Below are 27,981 nucleotides of genomic sequence, written 5' to 3' on the forward strand. Positions count from 1 at the left end.
GGGTGCTCTTAAAATCAGGAAAGTATCCTATTGAGGTCGGCAGTTATCGGCCCATCAGCCTCTTGTCGGTAATCGGCAAGTTGCTTGAAAGACTGGTTGTGGAGCGGCTCTGGAAAAGCATTGAGGTGAACTGTTTTCTAAATCCAAGCCAGTATGGCTTCACGAAAGGGGACGGCACTGAGGATTGCATCTTAAATGCTCTTGCCGAGGTGGAAAGCACCGACTGTAAATATGTTTTGGCAATTTTTATAGACATAGAGGCAGCATTTTCTTCCTTGTGTTGGAGTTCTGTCCTCTATGAGTTGGAACGCCGCAATGTTCCCGTAGCCTGCAGGCTGTAGTACGTGACTATTTGTCTAATCGTACGGCTCTGTTTAAAGATGCGCACCTAGCTGTTGAAAAATCCGTCACCAGGGGAAGCCCGTAGGGTTCCGTTCTCGGTCCCCTGCTGTGAAACCTGGTATTTGACGGGTTTCTGGGATTGACATTCCCAGAAGGGATCATCGCACATGCTTTCGTAGATGACTGTCTCCTTTTAGTTCGTGGTAATTCACGACCGCAGCTGGAAGATCGAGCGCAAGCTGTCTTGTCGACCACGGAGGGCTGGATGGACATTCAAAATTTAAAGATTTCTGTGCCCAAAATGAAGTTTTTGCTTCTCAAGGGTGCAGACAAATTATCGTACAGTCGAATTCCCTACATTAAGTACGAGGTGCGACAATAAAGTAATGAAACTGATGTGAAAAAAAAAGTTGCTTACCGTTTTAGTCATGTTTAGTGTTGTCTCCTTCAAAGTAGTTCCTCTCTGATTGCACACACTTATTCCAGCGCTTCTGCCATTTATGGTAACATTTCTGGAACTCATCTTCTGTAATATCCTCCAAGACCCTCGTCACAGCTTTTTGGACATCTTGTATTGTTTGAAAATGGAGTCCGTTGACCACGATTTTGACTCTTGGAAATAGAAAAAAGTAGCACGGAGTGATATCTGGTGAATAAGGTGGCTGTGGTAGTACTGAAATTTGTTTGAGATTAAAAATTGCTGTACTGACAGAGCAGTATGGGATGGCGCATTATCGTGATGCAGAATCCAATTATCAACAATGTTGGCACGGACACGAAGAACTCGTTTACGAAGTCTTTCTAAAATTTCTTTGTAGAAATATTGGTTAACTATTTGTCCAGGAGGCACCCACTTTTTATGAACAATTCCCTTGGAATCGAAGAAGCACACAAGCATGCATTTCACTTTTGACTTTGACATGCGAGCTTTTTTTGGTCTGGATGTTACCGTTGAGTACCATTGCGAACTTTGGCGTTTGTCTCTGGATCGTAATAAAAAAAAACAACCTTCATCACCAGTGATAACACGGCTCAACTCTGAATCTGGATTGATTTCCGTTTGCTCTAACAGATCGGCTGTCACATTTTTCCGTGTTTCTCGCTGTTGTTGTGTGAGATTTTTGGGGACCATTTTTGCACAAATCTTTCTCATACGAAGATCTTCAGTTAATATTAGACGAACCGTTTCTCGATTGATGTTGAGTTCTTCTGCAATCACTTTCACGGATAATATTCGATCAGATCGTACGATTTCACGCACCCTGGTCAAGTTGACATCTGTCCGTCAGGTTGATGGTCATCCACTGCGGTCTTCATCTTCAACATTCGTTCTGCCTTCACTAAAAATTTTATGCCACCGAAAAACTTGAGCTCTTGACATAACCTCCTCTCCAAAAGCCTTCTGAAGCTTACCATAAGTTGTCGTCGCGTTTTCACCCAATTTAACGCAAAAAGAAATGGCATACCGTTGCGCAATATTTTGCGGTTTCATTTTTGTGACGAGAGACACAAACACGTGTTCACTTATTACAGCACAACTCACGACTGAGCAGTTGCATCAATGTGCCGCTTGGACTAGAAGTAGCTTATAGACCAAGGTCAAAGATGGTGTGCCTACGCAAGCTACAGGGTTGCCACATCTTGCAAAGAAAAATCAGTCTCATTTCTTTATTGTCACACCTCGTATAAAGGCTGTGTTATCAGCCGAGTGAGAGTTCATAAGTACCTAGGTATTTCGTTTGTTGAGAAGTTGCTGTTTAGCAACCACATTAGGCAAGTAGCGGCGGACGCCGTCTCAGTGATACACAAACTTAGGAGGATTGCTCGGAAGGACTATGGGTTGTCTGCCCGTCAAATGCGCATGATGTACGAGGTGTCTTCGAAAGCATGATCTCTTACGCGGCGCCTGTTTGGGTGCATAGGTTGGATATGAATAGAGCACTTGTTCAAAATTTAAGGAGTGTCTAGTACAGAGCCTTAATTGTATGCACTGGTGTTTTTAAAACAACGTTTTAACAACGTGTTTTACAACAACTACGAGGCTACCACCGTATTGGGAAAAGCTCTCCCAATCGATTTAGTGGTGAAAGTTCGGGCAGCCATGTGGAGATTGCAAAGAGGCAGGGAGGCCGAGATATTTGGGATGCGGTTTCGGGCCGGGCCAGTAACGGAATGGAACGGTGATCACAATGCACTAGATCTAAATTTCGTTCAGTTGCCTATCTCCCGTCTGCGGAAGAGCCTCGCGATGGAAGCATGACAGCTGTAATGAGACAACACAACTAAGGGAAGATCCCTGTACAAGTTTATACGGGATCTGGGGGAATGTTATGCCTTGAGTTCGTTTTTAAGGGCAACGGGTGCTCAAATGCTCACCAGCCATATTAATTTGAACCAATATCTGTCTTGGTTCCACCTGGCAGCAGCTGATGAGCTGTGCATCTGCAGGGAGATCCAGTCAAATGAACACCTGATGTTTGATTGCCCTGCTCTTTGGGAGGAGGGGGCAGAGACCAGACCACACTGAAATTTAGAGGTCAAGGGGAAAATTGGCCACTCACAAGCAGCGAGTCAGTGAGAGTCATGTGGTGAGAGCCGCATTGTCGGACCGTGTGGGAGTTCCTTGATGCAGTTGCTATGTTCAACCGACATCAGTAGTTTACTTAATGAAAAGACTCCTAATGCACTGCTGTGGGAAGCTAATCTTGAGATATATGGCTAACCACCAGCCAATTAGGGCTCCAAGCGCTTTATTATGGTGAACAGGTACTTGCTGGCATTCAGTAATGAAATGCTTCAGAAGATAAATGATAACGAAGAGTTTGTTCACGAACTGTGGATGTCAGACGAAGCACATTTCCAACTCGTGGATTTGTTAACAAGCAAAATTTCAGATACTAGGCACAAGAAAATCCTATGCAGCTACACCAGCGTCCGTTGCACAGCCAGAAAGTGACCGTGTGGTGTGCTATGTCATCTTACGGTGTTATAGGCCCTTATTTGTTTGAGGATGACAACGGTCTTGCGATTACAGTGACGTCGGCTCGTTACGTAGCCATGCTTGAAACCTTTGTTGTGGAACAACAAAAGAGATTTCCACCGATTCTTAACACAGCCTGGTTTCAACAAGACGGAGCAACGTCACATACTGCACGAATATCGATGGCAGCTGTACGCCGATTGTTTGGACAACGTGTCATTTCACAAAATGGTGACATTAGATGGCCTCCCAGATCGCCTGATCTCTCAGCTTGCGATTACTTTTTGTGGGTCACCTTAAAAGCAAAGCATTCCACAGTAGACCTGCTACAACGGAAGAACTGAAGGCAAAGATCCGAGAAGCAATTGCGGAAATTCCAGTTGAGATGTTATGTCAAACCATGATCAATTTAACGAAGAGACTTCGTGAGTGTTTACCTAGAAGAAGAGGTCACCTGGAAGATGTCATCTTTAAAAAATAAACTAAAATGTATGTATCCTAAAATGGCAACATTTGTACAATTACATGAAATAAAATTCATTTTCTAAAAAAAATTTTCATTAACGTTATTTAATTTTTTTAATTTCCCGTTTCTTTGAATCACCTGTATTACTGTAAATAGAATATAAAGAATTACATTTTCACTGACTGAATGTTTGACTCTCTGCAGCTGGCATCCTCACTTCACTGCCTTAAATGAAAGTAAGAATTAATATTGTCTAATAAAATTACATTTGAGTCACTCTTTCTCTCTTTTTTGTTAAAGTTCTGTGAATAGAATATAAGATCTAGTAACTAGATGTTTCACAGTTTTAATACTTAATACAAAATTTCACCTCTTCTAACACTGATCATGAACATAAGATCAATTTAACAATGGATGTCATCACACCTTTTTTTTTTAATGAAATATCCATCCCAAAATCCTTTGCTAACTTGATCTAATTTATAAATTATATAAGTTTATTGTAATTTATATCTACTACCTTGAAATGTAACAGACAGCAACTCCTGTAAAAAAAACTGAGTTAACTATATTATAAAAATTTTAAATATCTGAATCCATTTTTCCATTTCAAATTATCATTAGTTTATTACTATAATGGTCAAAATATTCACTTTTCCAAATAATGGCTTGAATTTGATATATCCCAAGTAACTTCTTGACTTGTTAACAAATGCCTTTTCCCAGTCTGTGTAACGTAAGTTTCATATCTAAATTTTCAACGTTCTTCCACAATTTGTTTCAAAGTAAGCTATGTGTCAGTAGAATGACCTTGCTTGAAATCCATTTGTGAATTGATTAAATTTTCTGCTACTGCTAGCAGCAGTCTAATGTATAAATTGGATATATAAATATTACGTAGAAGCTATATCACGATAATTATTGAGATATGTCAACATTCCTTTCTTATGTCAAAGAAATTATTTTGAAAATTACCCATGGATGAAGAACTAATGAATTTCCAGCATAAAAATATATAAGCATAGTCTAAAATGCTCATTCCAATACTTGAATGAGGATACATTTACTTGAATATACATTATAATCGATTCATATACATTTCCAATATTAACCCATTTTTCCAAAATTGAATTCCATTCTAACCGTTTAGTTTCTTATCTTAGATTTAGTATCTATACATATTTGTATGCTTATTTCACTGTGATTTCATTGATTTGACAGCCTCTGGTATCAACAGTGGTGACATGTTGCATCTTGTCATATAACCAAACAGTTCTGTAATATTTTACACAATTTTTTTTTATCTGTAATTTAACATTACCTTTTCCTTATTTTATGAATTGAAGACTTGTCATCTTTGATACTAATCAGTTCCTCTCGTAGCTTGATTAGTCTGCCTAACAGTTTTTATAACAATATTTCTATTTCTTGTAAGCTGCTGTATTCAGCCAAAATTTAAAAGATCTTTGCTGCTCATTAACAACCTATTTAACAGTTCCTTCGTTTTAATAAGCCATCTTTATCTAAATATTCTTCAGAAGAGTCATATTTTGTTTATAGTGTTTAGTTTTTTTACTGAGTATAATGTACATGTCTCCAAATAATGAACATTTTTAAATCTGTTTTCTGAACTATTAGCTTCATATAATGTTTAATGAATGATGTACCATTGTAATATGTGTCACTGACCAAATGTTTAATACAAACATTAACATTACCATTTATTATTTTTTACTATTGTATATCACAGTTAATTATTTACATGATTAATTATCACTAAGTATAGCTAGATACATTCATATTTATAATTAATACAACCTGCCTGACTTACAGCTTTCTTTTTTCAATAGATGCCAACCTTGGAAAAGAGTGAAGCAGAGAGTTTACTGCTTTCATCTGTTATGGAGTACAATCACAGTGTCAACAGCCAAGTGCAGGACTGTGTTCTAGCATCTGTAAAAGAATGTACACTTCCATTATATGTGAAGGTCAACACTGCTTTTGTTTAATTCATTTTAAATTTTTTGCAAACATTTAAATATCAGTTCTTTTTTATTTTAATTATAAAGACAGTTCAGTATAATTAACTTAAATAATCTATATAACAATCTAATTGCCAAAATAAATTTGCCAATTTATGAGGTGAAGTGGTAGTATCTCGGCCTTTCATCTGGAAACCCCAAGTTTGAATCCCGATCAGGCATGGCATTTTTCATGCCTTACAAAATTTCCATTTCATATTTCCAAGCACAAGTTTTTAGCTTATACATCCGACTTAAATCAACCCACGACGACTTAATCATCCCCAAAAAAAAACATTAATATTTAGCTAAAATATAAATTTACCTAAAAGTAACTACAACAAACAGAATGCTTAGTCGGTGTTCATTTAAAAATGGCTATTAATAACATACAAAAAGATGAAAAAATCTTAATTATGAGGGAAATTATAATTTTTCATTAATAACCAAGACCCAAAGGAACAAAAGCTCAGCATAATACACTGAGTTTTTAGAAGTAAAGATATATTGAACATTATTATCACATAACAGTGGTGTTCATTAAGACACTCAGCTCATTTGTAAAACAAATTATATTTATTTATAAGAAAACTAATTTAGTTATATGATACAAAAATTAAGTTTTAAACATTTTTTCCACTTGCATATCGCAATAAATTTTCAAAATCTCTACCTTGAGTGATGATGCAAGGTATCAACTCGTTTCTTCCTTTTCAGTGCAACTTTCCTTTAAGTTAGAAATGTTAGAGATGCTGTCTTTGATATTTTCTTTCAATTCATTTAAAGTGGGTGGGTTGTCCTTGAAAGCCGTACCCTTCACATAACTCCATAAATAAAAATTTGATAGTGAAAGATCTAAGAATCATGGAGGCCATAATCTAAATGAAATTAAGTCATTAAAAAAGTCACATAACAACTCCATAATCACACTGGTAGTGTGGCATGTAGCCTCATTTTGCTCTAATCAGCAGTTTCATTCATCATTTTTGAGCAGGGCTACAAAATTTATTATAATTTCTGAATAATGTTCTGCAGTTAATGTTTCTGTGAAATGGACAGGTCTGTTTATCGCAAAATGACACAAAACAATTTTTCAAGAATGTAATACCCTTTATGCTAAATTTGATGATTCTCAGAATTCCATACATTATTGTTTTGACCATTAATGTATACAAAAAGATGAAAAATCTCACTTCATGTGAATAAAAAACATTATTTAAATTTCTCACACCATCTTAAATGAAACATTTGAAGTACAGTACTGAAGTTTGTCTGTTATAGTCAGGTTCTCTAAGTTCTTGCACACTCAAATATGGTATGAGCATAACTAGAGTTTATTGTAGCCTTGTAAACAATCCTTACCAAAACTCCAGGCTATGGAGAAAAGTTCCTGAGTGACTTTCAGAAGAATATAAAAATGATTAATGAATATCATCATGTAACATTGAGGATGACCGCTTCATTCACAACCAACTATGTTTCCTATTTAACAAACTCTAGACACCAAACAAAAAATAGTTAATCTATTTGGTACTGCACTATCAGGAAAATTAGTTGTAAAAATATTTTGGTATCATAGTAAATGTTCCACAATAAATATATGCTGGGCTTGTGAAAATGTCATGCTTGTTGTACAGCGGTGAAACTACTGACATAGACAGAAGGACAATGAGTCATGTAATCTATGCATTATGCATTTTGACCTCTGTAAAATACATATCTCACCAGGAATCCTGTAACAACAAGTGTAGGATAAACATCTGTTTTGAGTTGCATGATTTTATGAACACACTGCATAACACAATATTACTACATTATAATAACTATTATTTATCAATTATTATCATTATTATTTTTCTTTTTAACTACTTATTAAACATTTTTAAGAATATGAAGTATGAGTGCATCTTTTTATCTGGTATGATAAGATATGTAACAGGTTTTTAATGTTTGAATATTGTTTTAAGTATATGTACGTTTGTGTTTTGATAATATTATTTTTCTGTGTACACACAACATTAAACAACTGACTAAACAAAAACCAATCATATCCATAACATCTCTTTCTCATGAAAAAATGATAACCAAAATGAACCTTCTTTTCCCCAAAAAAATGATAAATTTTTGATTGATTTTTTTTTTTTTTTTTTTTTTTTTTTTTTTTTTTTTTTTTGTTAAATGACATGCAACGAAAAATTACCTAAAAAAATTTATGAATTTTTGTTGATTTTTTTTAATTATGTGGCAACAAAAATAACATAAAGGGATAACTTCTGCTAGAGATTATCTCTTTTTTTTATTCTTTTTTCCTTCAACCCTTCAGACTGTGGGAATGATAGCTTCCAACTTGGCTCCATACGTAGCACCTCTTTCTCCCAAAATCATTTTTTTTTTATCTAAGCTCAAAAAGTGAGTTTATTGCTATCAGCTGTAACCAATAGACTAAAAACTGATGAAGATTTTTTTAATCATCTAAATGATGAGAAGTTTATCAAAACAATTCTTTAATCTTTCCTTAGCTCTGTTGGTTTTAATTTGTTAAATGATGCTATTTCAGGTTCTAGCATGGCATACATCATGGTGCTGTGATACAGAAAATGAGGTTCTTCCAAGAGGTGATGTAGAAAAACAACTAACCCTAATGTTTGATGAGCTAGAAACACTACTGGGAAAAGAACAAGTTGGTTTAATTTATCTATTTACATTATATATAAAGTCACAAAAAATTAAAATATAAGTACAGATATAATATAAATACAAATCAAAATCATAAAACTCTCATTCAGTTAATGAAATGTAGTCCACTCTAAAGACTTATCTATAAAACCTTTCTATACGTCAAAAATATCCAGGACAACTGCATATTTATTACACAATCTTCTCTGGAGATTGGGGAAACATTATGTTCAAAAAAAATAATAAATGCATAGGAACTGAAAATAAAAACTTGTTTAGTTTTGTTGAAGAAAACATTAGAGTATTCAAATTTTAACTGAACAGTAAAATGTTATAATTAATTATAACTTTTAACTGAACAGTAAAAAGTTATAATTATAACTAATTAACCTAGAAATAAAAATTATGAGGGTATAAAATTCACGTGGAATCATATGAATTTATTTCAAATGGATTCTATAATTACTTGTAAGGGAAATTCCATGAGGATATCATATCAAAAAACTTAAAAAATTACATCCTTAGAAATTCATTCAGAATATTTTCTCTCTTAAAGTATCCCCTATGTTATGAAAACCAGGACTCAAGAGTTGATCTAACACTTGTGAAATAACGTACAGTAAGAGCTTTATGGTCTGAAAAATCTGAACTGGTCTGGTAAATGGAACCATGAGCTGATGTGATCTGCTTGTGATGAATTCAGTGTGCTGATTAAAAGTAAAAGAACAATTGGAAAGCATCCCATGATTCTTAAACTTACTCACTCTTTCTAAAATTAAGTTATTAATTTTTAGAAGTTGCAAGTTCAATTTCTTAGCCTAATGTATGTCACATGACTGTACATAATTAAACTCATCAAAAAAAGCTCATCATATGAAAAACCTCATCAGCATTGGTAAAGTTTGTATAAATAATGTTGGCTCTACTGTGCATTTCCATAACAAATGGAACATCATTGGTAAACTCAGTTAGATCGGTCAGAGTTGATTTCACAGGGAATAAGATCAGACTCAGAATTAGAAATTATGTTAGATTAGTTCTTATATTAGTTGTAGAAGAAATATAAAGAATGTTGTTTTCAAATATTTTTGCAAAAACATTCAAACTGTCTTGTTAGTATTCTAAGATTTGTTTACTTCTATCTGAATTAATTCAGTTGAAATCCAGTTGAAACTGGATTTCTACATCCAGTTGAAATCCGGTTTTCTAAAAACTGGATTCCAACATCAAGTTTTTATTAAATACAAAATAAATGAATTCCAATATAAATATATTCCAAATATCTCAGGTGCAACAAAATTATTTCATCTGTAACCTTTTTCTAAACTTAGTTTCTTTCTTTTCATTTAAAATCATTTTAGAAAAAAAGATTGAATTTTGCATGTAGTTTTAATATATAATAACAATTGCATTCTTTAAATTAGTTGTAACACATCTAAACTCATATTGATATAATGTGTGGAGAACCCCCTCTCTTAAACATTTATTTCTCTTTTCAAGACCACTATGGACTGCCCTTTAAATGTCTTTCTAAGTTAAGTCTACTTGTTGAAATAAACTTATCCCAAGCAAGAGTTTTGGCAAAAATGAAAATAATTAAGAGCAATCATAAAAAGTAACATGCAAACTGCTTATTCCTTGTTTAGTTGTACTTTTTTTATTTTTGTTTATGTCAATGAATGTGCCAAACACTAGTTTTTTCTTTTTTTTTAAGTTATTGAGGTAAGTGTAGATGTCCAAAAAGTTAGATTACATATGAAGCACATTGAAGCAGCTTTACTCATTATGTCTAGCTAACAATGTTTGATGGTTAGAAAGTTGATCTCTGAAGTACAAAAAAGTTCTATCATGTTAAAAAATAATGTTAATCCCTTAATTATCCTTGAACTTGGCGAGAAACAGTTGAGATATATTATTCAAATTGTATATACAGATGATTCCAAATTGCACTGCAATCTCTCAGAAGATGATTCTATAGCCAAAAATAAGAAAAAAAGTTCATATAAACATAGGTCAGAAAACGGTACATTACCGGTTTCAGCTCATGAAACATTTAGCTCTGCTTTATGCTCCCTCCATGAAATTAAACCGTACTAAAATTCTTAGAATACAAATTGACTGGTAAATTTGTAGCTTCCTTAAGGTTTTTGATCTAAGAGATTGAATAGAAGTGGTCCCAGACCCCTACCTCACTTAGGTTTTAAGAAAAACGGGATAAAGCACGAAAAGGTTTAGTCAGAAAATACACTATTTTAATTTGAAATAAAATAATTTTGTTAATTTATCAATAACAATTTTTAGTTTATGTTGTGGAGAATTTTATGCTGAGAAAATGGATGTAAATAATGTATATTAAAATTAAACACAAATTTGAGAAGTTCAACTTTAATTAGAACCAAAATACATAAACTTTGGATTGGAAAATTAATATGAATTTAAACGGAACAGTTTACAAAATGCTAAAGTTTATAAAAATAAATTAGAAAAACATCCTTTTAAAACGTATTAAAATTTTCTATTTTTTCATAGATTGTCAATAACAGCTGATCAACAATTAAGTTTAAATTTGAATTTTCATTTGAGTGGTGTTTATGTTGTTGTTCACAATGTGTATTACCTGAAAATTTGGTTTTATTTGGAGAGTTGAAGAACATGTTTTTAATTTATAGTAAAGTAAATAAAAATGGATTGGCTGCTGTGCATAAATGCCAGGAAAAATGATCCAGATTGAAATTATCCAGTAAAACATTTGAGGCTTTGGAGAGGCGAGTTCAAGAAACAGGTATGCTTAGACCACAATGATTCGATGCTGATCGTGAACATTTTCTGAGAAATAACAATGCTGAAGAAGCAATACTGAATGTGGTACAAGTATCTTCCACCTGAAAGCATCAGAAGGTTGTCACACATCTTTCAAGTTATTTTTCTAACTTTTCTTTGTATTATTGAACTTATCTTACATCATTTTGTTCAAAATTAAATTCTCTTCAAGTTTTCTTTAAAAGTTTTATATGTTTCTTACCAGTTTAGGTTATTGTACATCAAACATAAAAAACGGGGTATTTTACCACAATTTATTGGTTTCCACCCCAGATTTCTCAAAAACTACTGCAGATTTGGTTCTGGAACCTATATTATTCAATTTTTCAGGTAAAAAACAGAAATGACTAATACTGTCCCTTAATTAACGTCCTAAAAATTTCAGTATGACCTCATTCCACTGGGTTAGCTGAAATCCAAGCAAAATCTTTTACTAGCCATAACTCGCATATGAAGAATTTTAGGATATATGTTTATATAAACTTTCCCTATTATTTCCACAAGTAGAATAGGGTGTGGAAGTCCCAGGAGAACTTTGTGATACACTCTGTGTGTGTATATATATATAAATATCTAATTCAGTAAAATCAATTCTTCCTTTATTGTTGTCCCTATCTTCCTCTGTACTAATTATATTAAAGACAAAAAGTAAAACTCAGCAATCCACCAAAGTACAGAATCTATATAATAATATTTCTTACCTTATTTATTACTTCTTCATTTGTACACCAAAAGCATTTTCAAAGATTTTTCCTCATTGTCAGTTGATCAAAAAATTAAAAACTTTAAAATTACACATTAAAAAATTAAAATTATCACATATATAATGTAAAATATGCAGTCAAAAATTAAAATTATAATGTTAATTTCTGAGTAGTCTGGGAAGCAAGGTTTAGTTTAGGAAGTTTACTTTGTCTTGTTGTTTGAGACACTTCCCCACAAATTCTTTGACCTCCTCGTTGTTGCTGAACTTTTTTCTATGTAATGCCCCCTTGAGTGGACCAAACAAATGAAAATCCAAGGTAGCCAAACCTGGAATGTAGGGAAGATGTGATAGTATCTCCCAACCCATTTTTCCAGTGGTTTTTTGGGTCAGCTGGGCGTTGTGAGAACGAGCACTGTTGTGTGGCAATATCACGCTTTTTTTTTGAGATCTGTGATGTTTTTCTCTCATTGCTGGCTTTACGTTTTTCATCAGCATGTCTGAGTAATAGACACTGTTTATTGTACACTGATTTTCCAAATAATTACAAAAGACGACACCTTAGACATCCCAAAAAACAGTCAACATGACTTTTCCCACTTATGCTTGGGTTTTGAATTTCTTTTGGACAGGTGAGCTGGTGTGTTTCCATTCCATGCTTCACCCTTCCGTGCTTTGTCTTTGGGACTCTGGTTTAAAATGGTAAACCCAAGTTTCATCACATGTTAAAATCTTGTTTAGAAAAACCTTCCCTTTCATAGCGTTCTTTCAAGTCTGTACATACTTTGAGTCTTGTTTCCTTGCGTTGTCACTCTTTCAGAACTCACCTTGCATTTGTTTTGATGTACCAACTGTAATACGTTGGTCTTCACATATAATGTTGTCAATGCAGATTTCAAGTGAAGGAATTGACACTTTAACTGGCCGGCCAGGACATTGCTCATCAGTCACTGAAGTTTGACCGTTTTTGAAATGTTCTTTCTATACACTTATAAAAATTTCTGTGGTTCGTACAACTTTCACCATACTGTAAAATCATTTGAGAAAAAATTTTAACCAGTTTTTTACCTTCAGAAAGCAAAAATGTATCCCTGAACGTTGTTCAACTAATGTGGAAACTTCAAGCGGACACGCCATCATTAAATGCAATATTGGGGTTATAAACAAAACAATTTTTATCCATCAGCTGTTCTCAGTTCATCCCAGTAATGCCAACCTAAAGTCATGAAAGTACAAAACTCCTACAAACTATTTCATTTCTACATCAATTTGTCTCTTTAATTGTTGAATGTCTCCTGCATATATATATATATATATATATATATATATATATATATATATATAATATATATGTGTGTGTGTATATATTATTCCTGTTATTCTTCTGTAATGTTAAATTACATTTAAATTCTACTAATAAACCAACTAATACAGAATGTTGAGATTAGACATACCTTAATTTTTCATAAAAGTACTTTTGTGGGATTCCATATCCTCAGTCACAATTAAAACAATTCCATTACTGCATAAAAAAGTCTAAAAATAATGAAAATTGCATATTAGTTTAAACAATTTCTGCTGTCTATTGCAGTTTTTATAAGACCATCTCCATCTAACACTGATGGTTTATGAAACTGAGATTTAATTGTATTTATATATGTAATATTTGTCTAATAACATTTAATTTTATATCATCTTTATTAATTTCTAATGTATCTAAAAAAAGAGTTAATATCAGAAATGCAATGTTTCTTGTTTATTAGATTGTCTGCCGTATTAGATAAACCTAATTTATTATTTTTGTATTTTCTAAAATGTCCAAGAAATTAGTTTTAAAGGATTTATTTCTGTTTCCTATATAAATACCATCACAGTCATTACATTGAATTTTATAAATTCCACACAGGTTGTTTACTTTTTTATTATTCATTTATTAAATAACAGGATTAGTTTTGTTTTTTTAATATTTAATTATGTGGTTATTAGGTTTGTATGCTGGTTTAAATATTTCTTTATTGTAAGTTCTAGTAATGTTTTCAATGATATTATTAATGTATAAATACTTTATGTACGTTTTTCCATTTCTTTGTTCTTATTATGGATTGGTTGTAAGGTAGTTAATTTGTTACTTTGTCTTGATAGTTGTTTTTTATAAATATTATTAATTGAAGTATTATCATATCCATATTCAACTGCATGTTTTATGATGTTTATTTCATTATTCAATTGTTCTTTGTTATTATCTAATATAATGTAAAGCAGTGTTTGAGAGAGACGATCTTATAAAAAGTGCAACAGATAGCAGCAGTCATTTAAATTAATACACAGTTTTCATTATTTAGGTATTTTTATTTATAGATTTTTACTATACAATAATGGAATTATTTCAATTATGAATGAGGATGTGGGATCCCACGAAAGTAGTTTAATGAAAGGTTAAGGTAAGATAACTTACCTCAATATTCTTTAATAGGTAGTTTATGTAATAGAATTTAAATATATATATATATTTTTATTTTTTTTCAGCGTTTATATATATATATCTACTAAAGTACTTTGTTCTCAAGATCTTATTCAGAATATATTTTAAATATTTATGTTGAATATGTAAAACTGAATGCAGGATGCTTCTCCAAAAATAAAAATTTCTTATTAGAATTTCAACTTTTTAAAAACTTATGTAATAGACATATTGAATTCTTAGACACATAACATACAGTGATAACTTCTCATAAATTTAATCTTGTCTAATGTTGATTTTCAGGAAAAATTAACTTGCTTTAAATGAAAGAAATTATATGTGTCAAATTTATGGTGTGAAATTGCATAAAATTTCTGTCGTTGAATTAATCAAGGCAAAGATCATTCGTCTAAATAAAATGAGCAAGTTAAATTTAAATAAGATTTATATGATATTTTTATATTTTAAGGTTCATTTTAGTTTAATGAAATATCTCTGGTTGTTGAATGAGAATAGAATGAAAGATATAAATAAAAAATAAACGAGTGAAGTAATTGTAAGAGACAACCTTCACAACCTTGGAGAGTCAACCGTAGTTTTGATTTTATATTAATAATTCTTGGTGCTCTTATTTTTTGAGCACTGGAGATTTGGATACATATAACTTAGACATGTGTCACATTCAACAAATAACTGTTCTTAAACAACACCAACTACCTGCTAATAAGAATTTTAAATGCTGTCTTACTGAAACAAATTGTTAGTATCCAAATTTGTAAGATGGGTAAAGTATTAATCTTATATTTCAATAGAAAATTATTTTTACCATTCCGAAGAAAATAGGAGCCAATTAATGTAATATTTTTTATTATTATTATTACACATTTAGGATCTTATGCTTTCAAATTACTAGGTAAAAAAATTTGTGAAACAAAATAAAAGGAGGCATATGCATTAGATAAAAACCTTTCTCAAAAAGCATGAAAACACTAAAAGCAATTTTAGCCATCAGATAAAATTTAGAAGACAGATTCAAGAAAAATACTTAAATACCAATTGTAGATTCTGTAAAAAACATTTGATAAAGTAGAATTGAATAGAATTTTTAAGATGAGCAGGACTGAAATATGGAGAAAGAAGAATTATTTATGACCTGTACAAGAGTCTGATGGCTATAGTAAGAATAGAAAATGAGAAAAGACTAGCTACATGACATAAAATAAAGTTTTAACCTTAGTCTTTTCTCATGTCATGTAGCTAGTCTACTTCCTTTTACAATTGCTTTTAATTTGAATTTGAAAGAAAAACAGAAACCGAAAGAAATATTATTGGGCTGATTATGTCTAGGTACAAAAATGAAAAAACTGCCATATTTCTTTTGCACTAAACTGATTATGCTATTGTTATTTTGGATAAAATTAGTAGTCAATGATATGAATACATTGCTTGAAGAGAAATTCAATTTAAAAATAAACTGCAGTAAAAGAGAGAATGAAATTCACGAGAAAGCAAGGTAATGAGGAATTATTAGAAAACATTAAAATAAGAGAACACAATGAACCAAACATTTTAGCATTCTTTAATTAGGTAGGAAAATTATGGAGCATGGATATGGAGAAAAAATCAGTATAGCAAATTTACACAAGCCAGGAGATTTTTATTTTTTTTTAAGTTTGTGTTTGTCATTCCTATGCAAAATGTTTTACCATTTTACTCTTCAATATATTTTATGGATTGATTTATTTTTAATATTAGAATTACATTTATTGTTGTTAATAATTTAATATTTGTTATTTTATTTTTAAATGCAATAAGTTTTCAATATTTATTTTTTTGTACTTTAAAAACTATTTTAAAGTTAGATGTTCTTTTTAAAAAATTGTTGCCATTCTATTTTAAAGAAATTAAAATATAGTTTTTTCTCTTTTAATGTTATTAATTTATTTATATGGCTAGCAAAAAAACATTTTCAGATATATTTATTAGAATACAGCTACTATAAACAAAAATCAAATTTCGTTGATCACATTAGGAAATATAAATACATATTTTCAGGTATAGAAAACATAACCCACTGGGTTGGTCTAGTGGTAAACGCGTCTTCCCAAATCAGCTGATTTGGAAGTCGAGAGTTCCAGCGTTCAAGTCCTAGTAAAGCCAGCTATTTTTACATGGACTTGAATACTAGATCGTGGATACCGGGTTCTTTGGTGGTTGGGTTTCAATTAACCACACATCTCAGGTATGGTCGAACTGAGAATGTACAGACTACACTTCATTCACACTCACTCATACATATCATCCTCATTCATCCTCTGAAGTATTATCTAAACGGTAGTTACCGGAGGCTAAACAGGAAAAGAAAGAAAGGTATAGAAAACATGACAATTTTAGAAATCAATAGTAATAAATCTAAATCATTCACACCTAATAAATATATTTAATAAGACAACCATGAAAATATAATTAATAAATAAGTAAAAACTTGAACTTGAACTTGAGTAGCTCGAGGAAATAATAAATTTAAATTATTTAAAAATGCAAAATTTAAGTTTGAAAATATTTAAATATGGCACCAAAATTAATCATTAATTTTAATGTATTTTAAATAACTCCTTAACACATATTTTAACACTACCCCTTTTAAGATATATTTCTTCAGCAACTAACATCAATTTTATGCCCATCCAAACAGATAACATTAACCTCTTCTATTTTAGACCATTCTGTTATTCCATGGTTTAGACCATTCTGTTACTACAAAAATTATTCAAGGGATATAATTTTGACGAACTTCTACACCCACTTTGTGACGTTACCGGTCGCCACACCACCCCCTTCGTTCCAAGCCCTGGGGGGCTTTACCGGAGGTCGTCTTTAGACCCTCTAACTGATTACAACTCACAGTTAACCAGGCCTCGGTCGGGATCATACCAATCAAAATTATGTTTTACGCAACACACAAATTCAGATCTACACCCAATTAAGGCGACCAATTTAGGTCAGGTAATAAGGAAAACGCAACATCATTGCGGTCCACGCAGGAGCCGGGGACAAACCCCGCATCCCCACCCGGTCCCATCATGGTGTCTCGCGTGGCATTACCAAGTCACGATCACGACCGCCACCGGCGGAGGGAAGCCACGCCCCGGTCACACGGGTAAACATACTCGGCGACGCGGCCACCCCTACCAGCAAAAGCCCCAAAGCGAATCACAAACAATACCAATATATCCGTGGCACAATGCCAATGCGCCTGCCTTCAACCAATCCAATGCCTAAGCCGGAACCCTTACCACCCGAGATCCTACCACGATCGAGGTTACCTCTATTAAACCCCCTCTGCAGACCTACACACCGCAAGGGCGCGAAGAAAACCAGCCACTATAGACCACTCCTGGCGGATCATCCAGTTAATACGGAGATCCACAAAGGAATATATTCTCTCAAGTTCTGTAACAGCTTGTGATCGTTCGACCTCGTATCGAGGACAGACGTAGATGACGTGGTCCACTGTATCATCATATCATCATTCACACAATCCGGGCATTGACTCGAACCCACCAAACGAAACCTAGCCAAACTCGCCCGAAAGGCACCATGCCCGGAGAGAAACTGTGTGATTTACCGATTGAGGGAGACCCATCCAATCACACCTAAATCAGATACTATAGGAAATATACCATGCATGTAGAAACCTGTGGGGGATTCGTCCCACCTGACCTGCCAAGACGCAAGCTACCGGTCTTCAATCTCCTGCTTTCATTCTGGCGTCAATAGGTTATTTACCTTGGAAATGTAGCGTTCCTTACGCTCATTAGCCAAGATATCTATTGGTTTGACTCCGGCTATAACACTAACTGCCTCCCGCGAGACTGCTCTATAACCGCCTATAACAGCCAGCAAGAGGAGTCGCTGGGCCCGCAGAAAAATGTCCGCGCAATACCTAAAAGCCATGCGGTGAGCCCAGACAGGCGCAGCATACAGCATATTAGCTTCGCTGACACCTTTGTAAAGGATACGCATGGTACGGTAATTCAACCCCCAATTGGGATGAATGACCCTACGGATTCCACAAAAAGCATCAGCGGTCTTTTTTGCTGCATACTGTTGATGTTCCTTGAACCGAAAAGATAAACAAGTGTAACACCCAGGTATCTTTGAGTCGTAACGTTCCGAATGGGGAGAGCAGCCATTCGGACCCGGATTCGTCGGGTAGCAGTCAACCGGCCCTTAAGCAACATCATTGTGGTTTTCTCTGGGCTGAAAATCATCTTATGTTGGAGACTCCACTGTCGGAGTGTCTTACAAGCACGATCAGCTCAGACCTCTACCTCGTTACGTGAATCCCCTTCAATCAGTAGCAGCGCGTCGTTAGCATAAGCGACGACGTGACAACCAACCACATGGCAACCTTAAACGCAACATCAAATCGAATTCTATGATCCAAAGAAGGGGTTTCAGAACACTGCCCTGAAGGCATATTGTAGTTAAGGTCTTGCAAACCTTCGAGCCGCCGTGACGCAGGGAAACTGTCCGATAGCTGAAATAACTTGAGAGCACTTTTAGTTCATTTTGTGTACACTTACGCTTCTGCATCTGAAACAGGGCAGAGGGCCACCTTAAGTTGTTAAATGCCCCGGATATGTCCAGAAAAATCCCTAATACATATTTACATGATCTAGAAGATGCTATATCCATCACCTTTAGTATGGCATCCTCAGTGCTCTTGCCCAGACAGAAACAATACTGGTTGTTCATTAGCAAATGATCAGTGGCCAATCTAACATTAATACGCATATATAGCACCTTCTTAAAAACCTTGCCAATCACGGGCAAGAGCGTTAGTGGAAGGTAAGAACTAACAGTAGAATCTTTGTCGCCACCTTTGAACAACAACGCCAAGTCTCCACGCTTCCAACACGCCGGAAATTGGCCAGCGAAGAGCAATCTATTGTATATTATAGTTAGGGGACCAAGAACTACTGGAAACGCTCGGACGAGGAGCTCCACTGTGATACAATCATATCCGGGAGCCTTGTGCCGTGCCGTACTATAGATACTACAGATCACTTGGCGCACTTCCGCCTCAGTGATCTCAGAAGATTGTAAGTCGCTCTCGAAAGCCGCGACTTCTCGCCTGACACACCGGTAGTATGAAACCTCACCCGCCATAGTGTCATCCGGGAGCAAATCATGAAGCAAAATGTTAAGGACACGGTCCTTATCAATTACCACACTCTCGCGGGTTGACAAGGCTAACAAGAAGACATCTTTCCTGCGCTTATGTCCAAGGGCTCTATACACAACGCCCAAAGGATCTCTGTTCCCTTGCTTCTGAACGAAGGAGCGCTAGGAATTACGCTTGGAGGACCTATGAAAGTACCTAGACCTCGCTCGGCGGTAATCTGCAGTTAGGGTCGCACGCCGATCGGGATCATCCTCTCGTAGCACAGTCCTTCTGAGTCGGTTCACAGACAGCTTCATTGCTGTCAGATTCCGAGACCACCAACTAGATATTCGTTCCCGGCCAGTGTCACTAGGAATGGCGGCTTCAGCCGCCGCCACTACCGCAGAAGTGAAATTTTCTGCCAGGACATCTAATGGCAGGCCGTCAAGGTCTCGAGAAAAAATCTGTCTGGATTTTTTCTCGAGAAACCACCAATAAGAATTGGACCATTACCCACAACAAGAAGGATCCTATCCCATAGGTATTCCTCAGTGGGATCCCTGTATTGGAAATATGAACTAACAACTGTAAGGCTCTGTCCGCAAATGGCAAGTCTAACTACAACATGATGCGCGTCAGAATCTTACCGTATAAAGACATTATCAAGCGACTTCCTGCATAGAATAGTAGACATATAGGTTTGCCCTACACAATACTTTTTCCAGCTCTGAAAGCCTGGCAGATCACCCATAATTACAGATGGGTGCTGCAGAAGGACAACATCGAGGCTCCGTCTCTCTACAATCTCACCTAACTCAACCTGAACTACATAAGCACCCTGGGCATTTAGTTGATCGAACCTAACTGGCTAAGGAATTAACGGCCCTTACGTAACAGCCACACCCCCTACTAACAACTGGGTGCTCATGATTCTTGTGCAACCTCTTACAGTACAACCTCGGACCTATACGAACAATCGTCACGCTTGTGGCCCTCTTCGCCACAATGGGCACACACTAGGGCAAACTTACAAAATTTAGCCCTGTGACCATATCTACAGCCCATGTCCAAAGATGTAGACAAGACCCTAAATAGTCTGCCTGCGACTTTAAGTCTGCCGTAAATTTTTAAAGAGATCAGAACTTACCTCAAAGACTCCGTGATATTTCTGGGTATCACACCTACCCGTTTTAAAGACCAAACTGCAGTCCCACTGGAAGGCGGCTTCATCCAAATCAATGTTGTGTTCCCTAATGAGGGACAAGACATCTTCGTTGGTCAGATTACGGTCAATATCATAGACTGTAATCCGGAGCCTACACATTCTCTTTGGGTCTATTTTCACATTCAGTCGCTTAACAGCCGTGGAATCTCTAATTGCCTGACTGGTCTCCGTATCAACCGCTACCACAACTAATCCCTTGCTGGTCTCTTTAATGTTCCTGATTTTAAGACCTTTTCAGTCACCCTGAAGGGCACCTGGAGGTCTTTGCTTGTAACAGTAATAAGATTGTCTTTATAAACCATTTCTAATGCAGATGATAATGTATAAGTTGAAAATCAATTTTGTTTTCAGGTAAAAACAATTTTAGCTGTAAACAAAAGCCATTATTATTAGAACTTACTGCATACAAATAAATGTACAGATAAAGAAAGTTTCATATTATCGTTAATGATGACTGAATAAAATAAACAAGCTGACATACAGATTACAACGACTAAGTAATGTTTATTTTGACTCAGTTTTATTTGTTTGTTACTTTCAGTTACTTATTGGTTTCATTATGGAATAATTTAGTTATTTTTTTCTTATTTCTTTAAGGTTGCTTCAGCTATGGCTTTGATGGTGTCTGCAAAATTTGGTCTCATGGATTCAGAAATGTTGGATTTGTTAGCTCATGAGCCGCAGTTCCACAGTCAAACAACATATGGTAATTTATTCATACTGCTAATCACTTGTGTTCCTTTATCAATACATTTAGATTAGAAATATACAATATACTGACAAAATACTATTAACATATTGACTGCCATGTGACACATTTGGCGGGTTAGTCACATAACTGTAACCATGGTGTGACAGGGTGAGGCGCTGGCCCTCTCTGGCTCATTTAGTCAAACAAAAAATTATAGGTCAATGTCAATAGATTATAAAAACATTGCACGGCAAGAAAGCAAACTTGAATCGTGGTGGGAACACTCTCTGGTGAACAAGTGGGTAACTGGTGGTTCAAGGTTTGCATGGTCTGTAGTAAAACTTGAAGATTATAGAAAGTTTGAGGTTGGATTTAGTGGGAAAATTCTAGTACCTTCTGTTCCCTGTTTAAGCACTGCAATCAGTGCGAGTGAGTCAGTTGAGTTAGTTGACGCATTTCAGCTAGTTCAGACCGCAATCCCATAACAACAGCAATCTAAAATGCATATTAGAAACTTTTTTAGAACAAAAAGTTATGTATCTATATTATTTTCCTTTGAGTCGATGGGTTTGCAAAACCATCTAATTAAAGCAACCTAAAATATTCAGGAAATTCAAAGACTGTTTTTTTGTTTGTAATAATAGTGATTTTGTTTAATGTTTCCTTTATTACTGAAATGTCAAGAAAAATCATACAATACTAAATAAGCAGATAATAGCAATATACCACACTCCAATAATTTTAAATAATGATTGAAAATTTTAATTAGCTACTTTTGCATAATTAGATGGTTTTCAATCTTGAAATGGTTGATTTTGCAACTAGCTACTTCTTCTAGTTGCAAATAATAAAACAAATCTGCACAAAATATTAAAGGTTTATTGTAAAATACAATTATTCAATATTAAAAAAAAAAGTTCTATAGCTAATAAATAGTGAATGGTTAAAAATTCATTATAGTTTAGTTTTTGTTGTGATCAAGTTCAATCGTTACAAAAGTTATGTTAAAACAACACACTCTTCACACAAAAATTTCTAACCTTAAATCAAAACCATGTTGGTTCAGATTGCTGCAGGAAAAACCATTGCATAACTTTGGAATCGGCAAAAAGTTGTGCTGAAAAGAACTGTAGTGTGACCCATTATTGGATCAAACAACTTGTGGGGTAGTGAGCTGGTCTTGTGGCCTATTCAGGAATGTTTGTGTGATCCATTGCTGAGTCATATGACTGGCATCAAGGAATGCCAATCCTGTGTCATTATCTCTATGGTTATCAGCATGTTAACCTAAATACAAATTGCTGAGGACTCTAGGTTTAATGCTATTAGAATCTTCATTATGTAAATCAGCTATCGGATCCCATGTGCTATTTGCAGGATAGTAGTATTTTAAGTTATAAATATAAAAACTAATTATAAGTAAACAACAGATATATTTAAAGTCCACCTTAATTATTTAATTACAGACATATAAAATAATGTTAAGATAAATACATTAAATATAAAACATTCCTACAAAATAATTCACTATTGAGAAACCGTTATTGAAAATTATTTGCAACAGTTATTTATGTACACATTAAATGGGATGGGATAAATCATGTATTTTTTTGTTTTTAATTAGTATTATTTAAAACTTCATCAATAGCGTAATATTGTTTCCGTGAAAGAAAATCTTTTAATTGTATTTTAAATAGATTGGAGGGAAGATTTTTTAAATGGTTCAACAATTTATTAAAAGTGGCAACTTATGAGGCCCGTTCTCAAAAGTTGAATTATTGTGTTGTGTTATATGAAAGTTATAACACATTAACTATAACATTATAACCATTGTGGATAACAATTTTTCAATTTCTGTAAGGTTTAAATACCTTTTCTTCATGACTTTTTAACGTCATACTGATTGTATGTAATTATAATATTAATTCATTACATAGTTGACAATTTTGATCTGTAGAAGGTAATAAAATCTTGAAAATAATGACTGATTTATTCCTTTCTGCAGATATAGTTATAATTTCACATATATTGTTACATATATGTTGTTACATTATGTTGTTTTTACAGTGGTTTGGGCACCAGCTTGTCTGTTTTGGGCACAGTTTGTGAAACAGCTTGTACCATTCTTGATTTGGTTTAATGTTGGTAACAGCTGTGCATTACAGTGGCGTGATGTTATGGTTCGTTCCTTGGTGAGGGAGCGCTACAAAAGTCACATAAATTGGGCACATCAGACACTGTTCAAATATTTTAAGGCAAGTAAAATATTTCTAAATTTCATTGGCCATAATTCTGAAGCAAAGTTAAATGCTTATTACTGTCATAAAAATCATTATTTCAAAAAACTTAATTTGTTTTAGTTTTTAAATTGTAAACTAATTATTAGGTAATAGTTTACAATCAAGCAATGAAATAAATTAGCATTTTTCTGTCAAATAGATTATACTTTTCTTCTTTGCTACTTTATAACATCTTCATTATTGAGTCATGTTGTATTATAAAATGAGTTTTACAAAGTTTATTGTAGTGTTTTTATACTGCATAGCAATTTTGCCCGTGTTAAATGAAATATATAATACTCAGTTCACAAATAAATTCAATGAATTAGTTTATCTGTATGCCTACCACATGCATGCATGCATGCATGTATGTGTGTGTGTGTGTGTGTGTGTGTGTGTGTGTGTGTGTGTGTGTGTGTGTGTGTGTGTGTGTGTGTGTGTGTGTGTGTGTGTGTGTGTGTGTGTGTGTGTGTGTGTGTGTGTGTGTGTGTGTGTGTGTGTGTGTGTGTGTGTGTGTGTGTGTGTGTGTGTGTGTGTGTGTGTGTGTATGTATGTATGCACACACAGACACACACACACACATGCTCGCGCACGCGCAAAGGAATGTAATATCATAATTAATTAATGCTGTGAGACTTATATTAACCCTCCAATATTTAACCATACCCACTGTAAAAGTTTCTGAAAATAAATTAGTTTTATTAAAATAATTTGTGTACTCAATGTGTGAAAAATTGAAATTATTTCTGTTTTATTGAATTTGTTTTTTAGCATTTTCTTGCATTAATACAGCAAATTTTTGAGATAAGTTATTGGTCATTTTTATTGTTGAGAATAAAATTTAAATAACTTTTGGCTGATAACTTCTGTTTTAATCATGAATAAGAAACTGGTGGCTAAAGAAAGAAAAGAAAATGAGAAAAGGCAAGTTACATTATAGAAAGTAATCATACAAAGATTTGTACTGTGCCCATTGCTTTTTAATTTGAATTTGAAAGAACCAAAAAAGTAACTAAAAGAAAGACTCCATAAATTTTTTCCCTACAATCTTCACTTTTTTTGTTATTATTGTTTTCTATTATTATTTTCAATTATTGTTAGTAACAATAATTCACTACAGCAAATTCACTACCAACCTAAATCTGTTATATTAAACTAATTAATGCAGATAATTATATAGTGAGTAGTTGCTGTGATGTAGGAAATTTTTTTGTTCATAGTTCATAACAATCATCAGTAAAACAGTGTCTCATACAATAACTTTCAAATGACCCATATTACATTTTATTCATTTTTATTAAATATTTTGTCCTAGAACATATACATACTATTTATAAAATGATCAGTGAAAATTCTTAGACCTTGTTGGGAATCAAACTTGAGACCAGCCAAGCTAGAAGTCATCACAATAAGTACTACAATAATTAGCTACCCATTTGGATATGATATGCATATAAAAAAATTACAGTTGTCTTATTGTAGTTTCTTTTCTCTTAGCAATAGATTTTAGTGAACTGATACTGATTTTATACTTAGTTGTATTTAGTAAATAAAATAAAATTGGTTCATCACTTAAATTTTTCAGTCACAAGTTAAATTATATAACACTTTTTTAAGTTAAATACATAATGTCTATATTGCTTATAAGAAATTTTTAGTTAACTTTCGATCATTAGTGATTGCATATTATTCAATTCTATGATTGATGAAATTTACATCAATTATTTTGTTCAAGAATTGACATAAACCTTCAATAAACAAAGAAATAAAATGTGCTCATGTAATTAACAGAGAAATAACAATACAACAAAATTTCAAAAACTGGCAAATAATAATTGTATAGTAATTTTTAAATTATTTTCTCCTATAATTTGCAAATTGTCTATACATCTGAAGGTAGATTTCTTCTACCTTCTAACTATTCAAAAATTTTGGTAGAGAAAAAATATTTTATAAATTTTGAAAAATAACTTATCTTATTTAATCTTCGTTTAAACTATTAAGAAAAAATACCATTGCTCCATTCCATGTACACACACACACACACACACACACACACACACACACACACACACACACACACACACACACACACACACACACACACACACACACACACACACACACACACACACACACACACACACACACACACACACACACACACACACATATATATATATATAAAAGTTTTTTGAAAGGTGGCTTTCGACGTTTGGGTGCCACATGATTGACTCAGATAAATGTACTGTATTGAATTTTTATCTATGAATCTCAACTGAAACGTAATCAAATCAAGCCATTTCTGAAGTGGTTGATCATGAGTGATGAAAAGCGGATAACTTTCAACAATAATGAGTGAAAAAGATCGTGGTCAAAACAAGGAGAACCTCCACAGGCTATGGCAAAACCCACAATGATGTTCATCAATTAGTGTGATTGCACCTAACAATACAAAAGAAATGGCCTGAACTAGTCAACAGAAAGGGTGTCATAAACCAGACTGACAACGCCAGACTGTATACAACTTTGACAACCTGTCAGAAATTGAGAGAACTTAATATTTTCTGTAGAAAATAATACAAATATAGAACTAAAATAAGTGTGTTTGTGAGAATACATTAGTGTATTTGATTTTTAATGTATATGGTTGCCTGTATAACATATTAACTATCACTAGTGATAAAATTGAGCACTAGTATTAAAATTAAATTTAATTTAATTTATTAGGTTATATTTCTCCATTACTGGTCCACTATTGATATTATATACAGATTAAATTAGCCTCACCCTCATAATACTTGTTAAATTACATTGGCATCACTTCTGATACCTGTTTGTTAACAGTTGGTCATAATGTATAATATCATTCATCCTAAAGAAATCTAATTAAATACAACCACTAATGACCACATGACCTTTCATTTAGTGCTAAATTTACAAGTTGAAATGAATCTACAAGTAGATGAATGGTTGTTTGTCACTGGTTAACCCTTATTATTCTTTACCAGAAATTCAATAATGACAACAGCAATATTCCTTTTATTGCTTTATTTTTTAGTATTTTTATAACCCCAGCTAATCTAAAGCAATAATAACTTAACAATTTTTGAAAAATTTATTGCTATTTATTCATTATTAATTATTAATTTTTTTTTTTATATAAATAAGTGAGTTTATTTGTGTTTGAAATAAATTTATTGTAATCAAAGTTGCAGTTGCATTCAGGTTTTATTTTACTAGATGTTTTCATCAATAAGCAAAAATTTAAACATACAGATTTCTTGTATTTGAATGTTGATATAAGTGAGTACCTGAAGAATCACTAATTTAATCAATATTAAAATAATTAAATGAGGGCGATAAACTATTATTTTACTGAGTAAGAAGCAAGGGCCAGTGTACACCATGCATATGCACAAATACAATTGTTTTCTAGACATCCAAAGAAATTGCAAATCTAAATATTAAAATACTACATTTGTCTAATGTATTTTATTAATTTTTTGTTTTTTTATTTACTATATAAATCAGAATAGAATAAACAAATTATTGACAAATAATAGAGAGCAAACAACAACTTCTTTATCGATCATTTAAATAACAAAAAACTAAAATTAAGCAAAAAACCCACATACACAAGGATATTGTCAATTCTTGTGATATTACAAAAAATTAAATAATTTGCCCATGCAAGTCAAGTCAAATTAAGTAAAACTAATGTTACATCTGTAGGCCCAAAAACAGAACACAAAGTGTGTGTGAAAATACTATAAAAAGTAGTATCAAAGATGTTCTGCAATTGATTTGATTTTTTAATGAATGATCTATTCTACAGTTATAGTTAATTTTAGAATCTTATTATACTTTCAGATTTTAGATACAGTCCACCCAATCCTAAAATTGCAATCTATTAGAAATTCCTGTGCAGAGCTAAATTACACAAAGAGCCTCTATTTTAATGTTTTTTTTTGGTTTTTTGTTTTTTTTTTTAAATGTACAATTTATTCTTTTACGAGCGTAAAGCAATATGGATATTCATTTGTTCCCTACCTTTTTAGTCACTTTATTTTTGTAATTGACTGAAGTAATAACACTAATTATAAAATAAATTAGTTTAAAATATTAAAAATTTGTTATTTTTTTG

At 33.3% G+C, this 27,981-nt stretch overlaps 1 protein-coding gene across 7 annotated transcripts in view; it reads left to right on the forward strand.

Annotated features, from left to right (window-relative positions):
- The window catches only part of LOC142323571 (NACHT and WD repeat domain-containing protein 2), a 182,548-nt gene that overhangs the window by 99,699 nt on the left and 54,868 nt on the right, over window positions 1-27,981 (forward strand). For all 7 annotated transcript variants that reach the window (XM_075363384.1, XM_075363419.1, XM_075363411.1 and 4 more), the window contains exons 15-18: window positions 5,639-5,776; window positions 8,367-8,489; window positions 21,462-21,570; window positions 23,623-23,810. In XM_075363384.1, coding sequence (XP_075219499.1) covers window positions 5,639-5,776; window positions 8,367-8,489; window positions 21,462-21,570; window positions 23,623-23,810 — 558 coding nt within the window. The remainder of the gene's footprint in view (window positions 1-5,638; window positions 5,777-8,366; window positions 8,490-21,461; window positions 21,571-23,622; window positions 23,811-27,981) is intronic.

The sequence above is a fragment of the Lycorma delicatula genome, chromosome 1 (genome assembly GCF_047948215.1).
Source record: "Lycorma delicatula isolate Av1 chromosome 1, ASM4794821v1, whole genome shotgun sequence".
NCBI classification, from domain to species: Eukaryota; Metazoa; Arthropoda; class Insecta; order Hemiptera; family Fulgoridae; genus Lycorma; species Lycorma delicatula.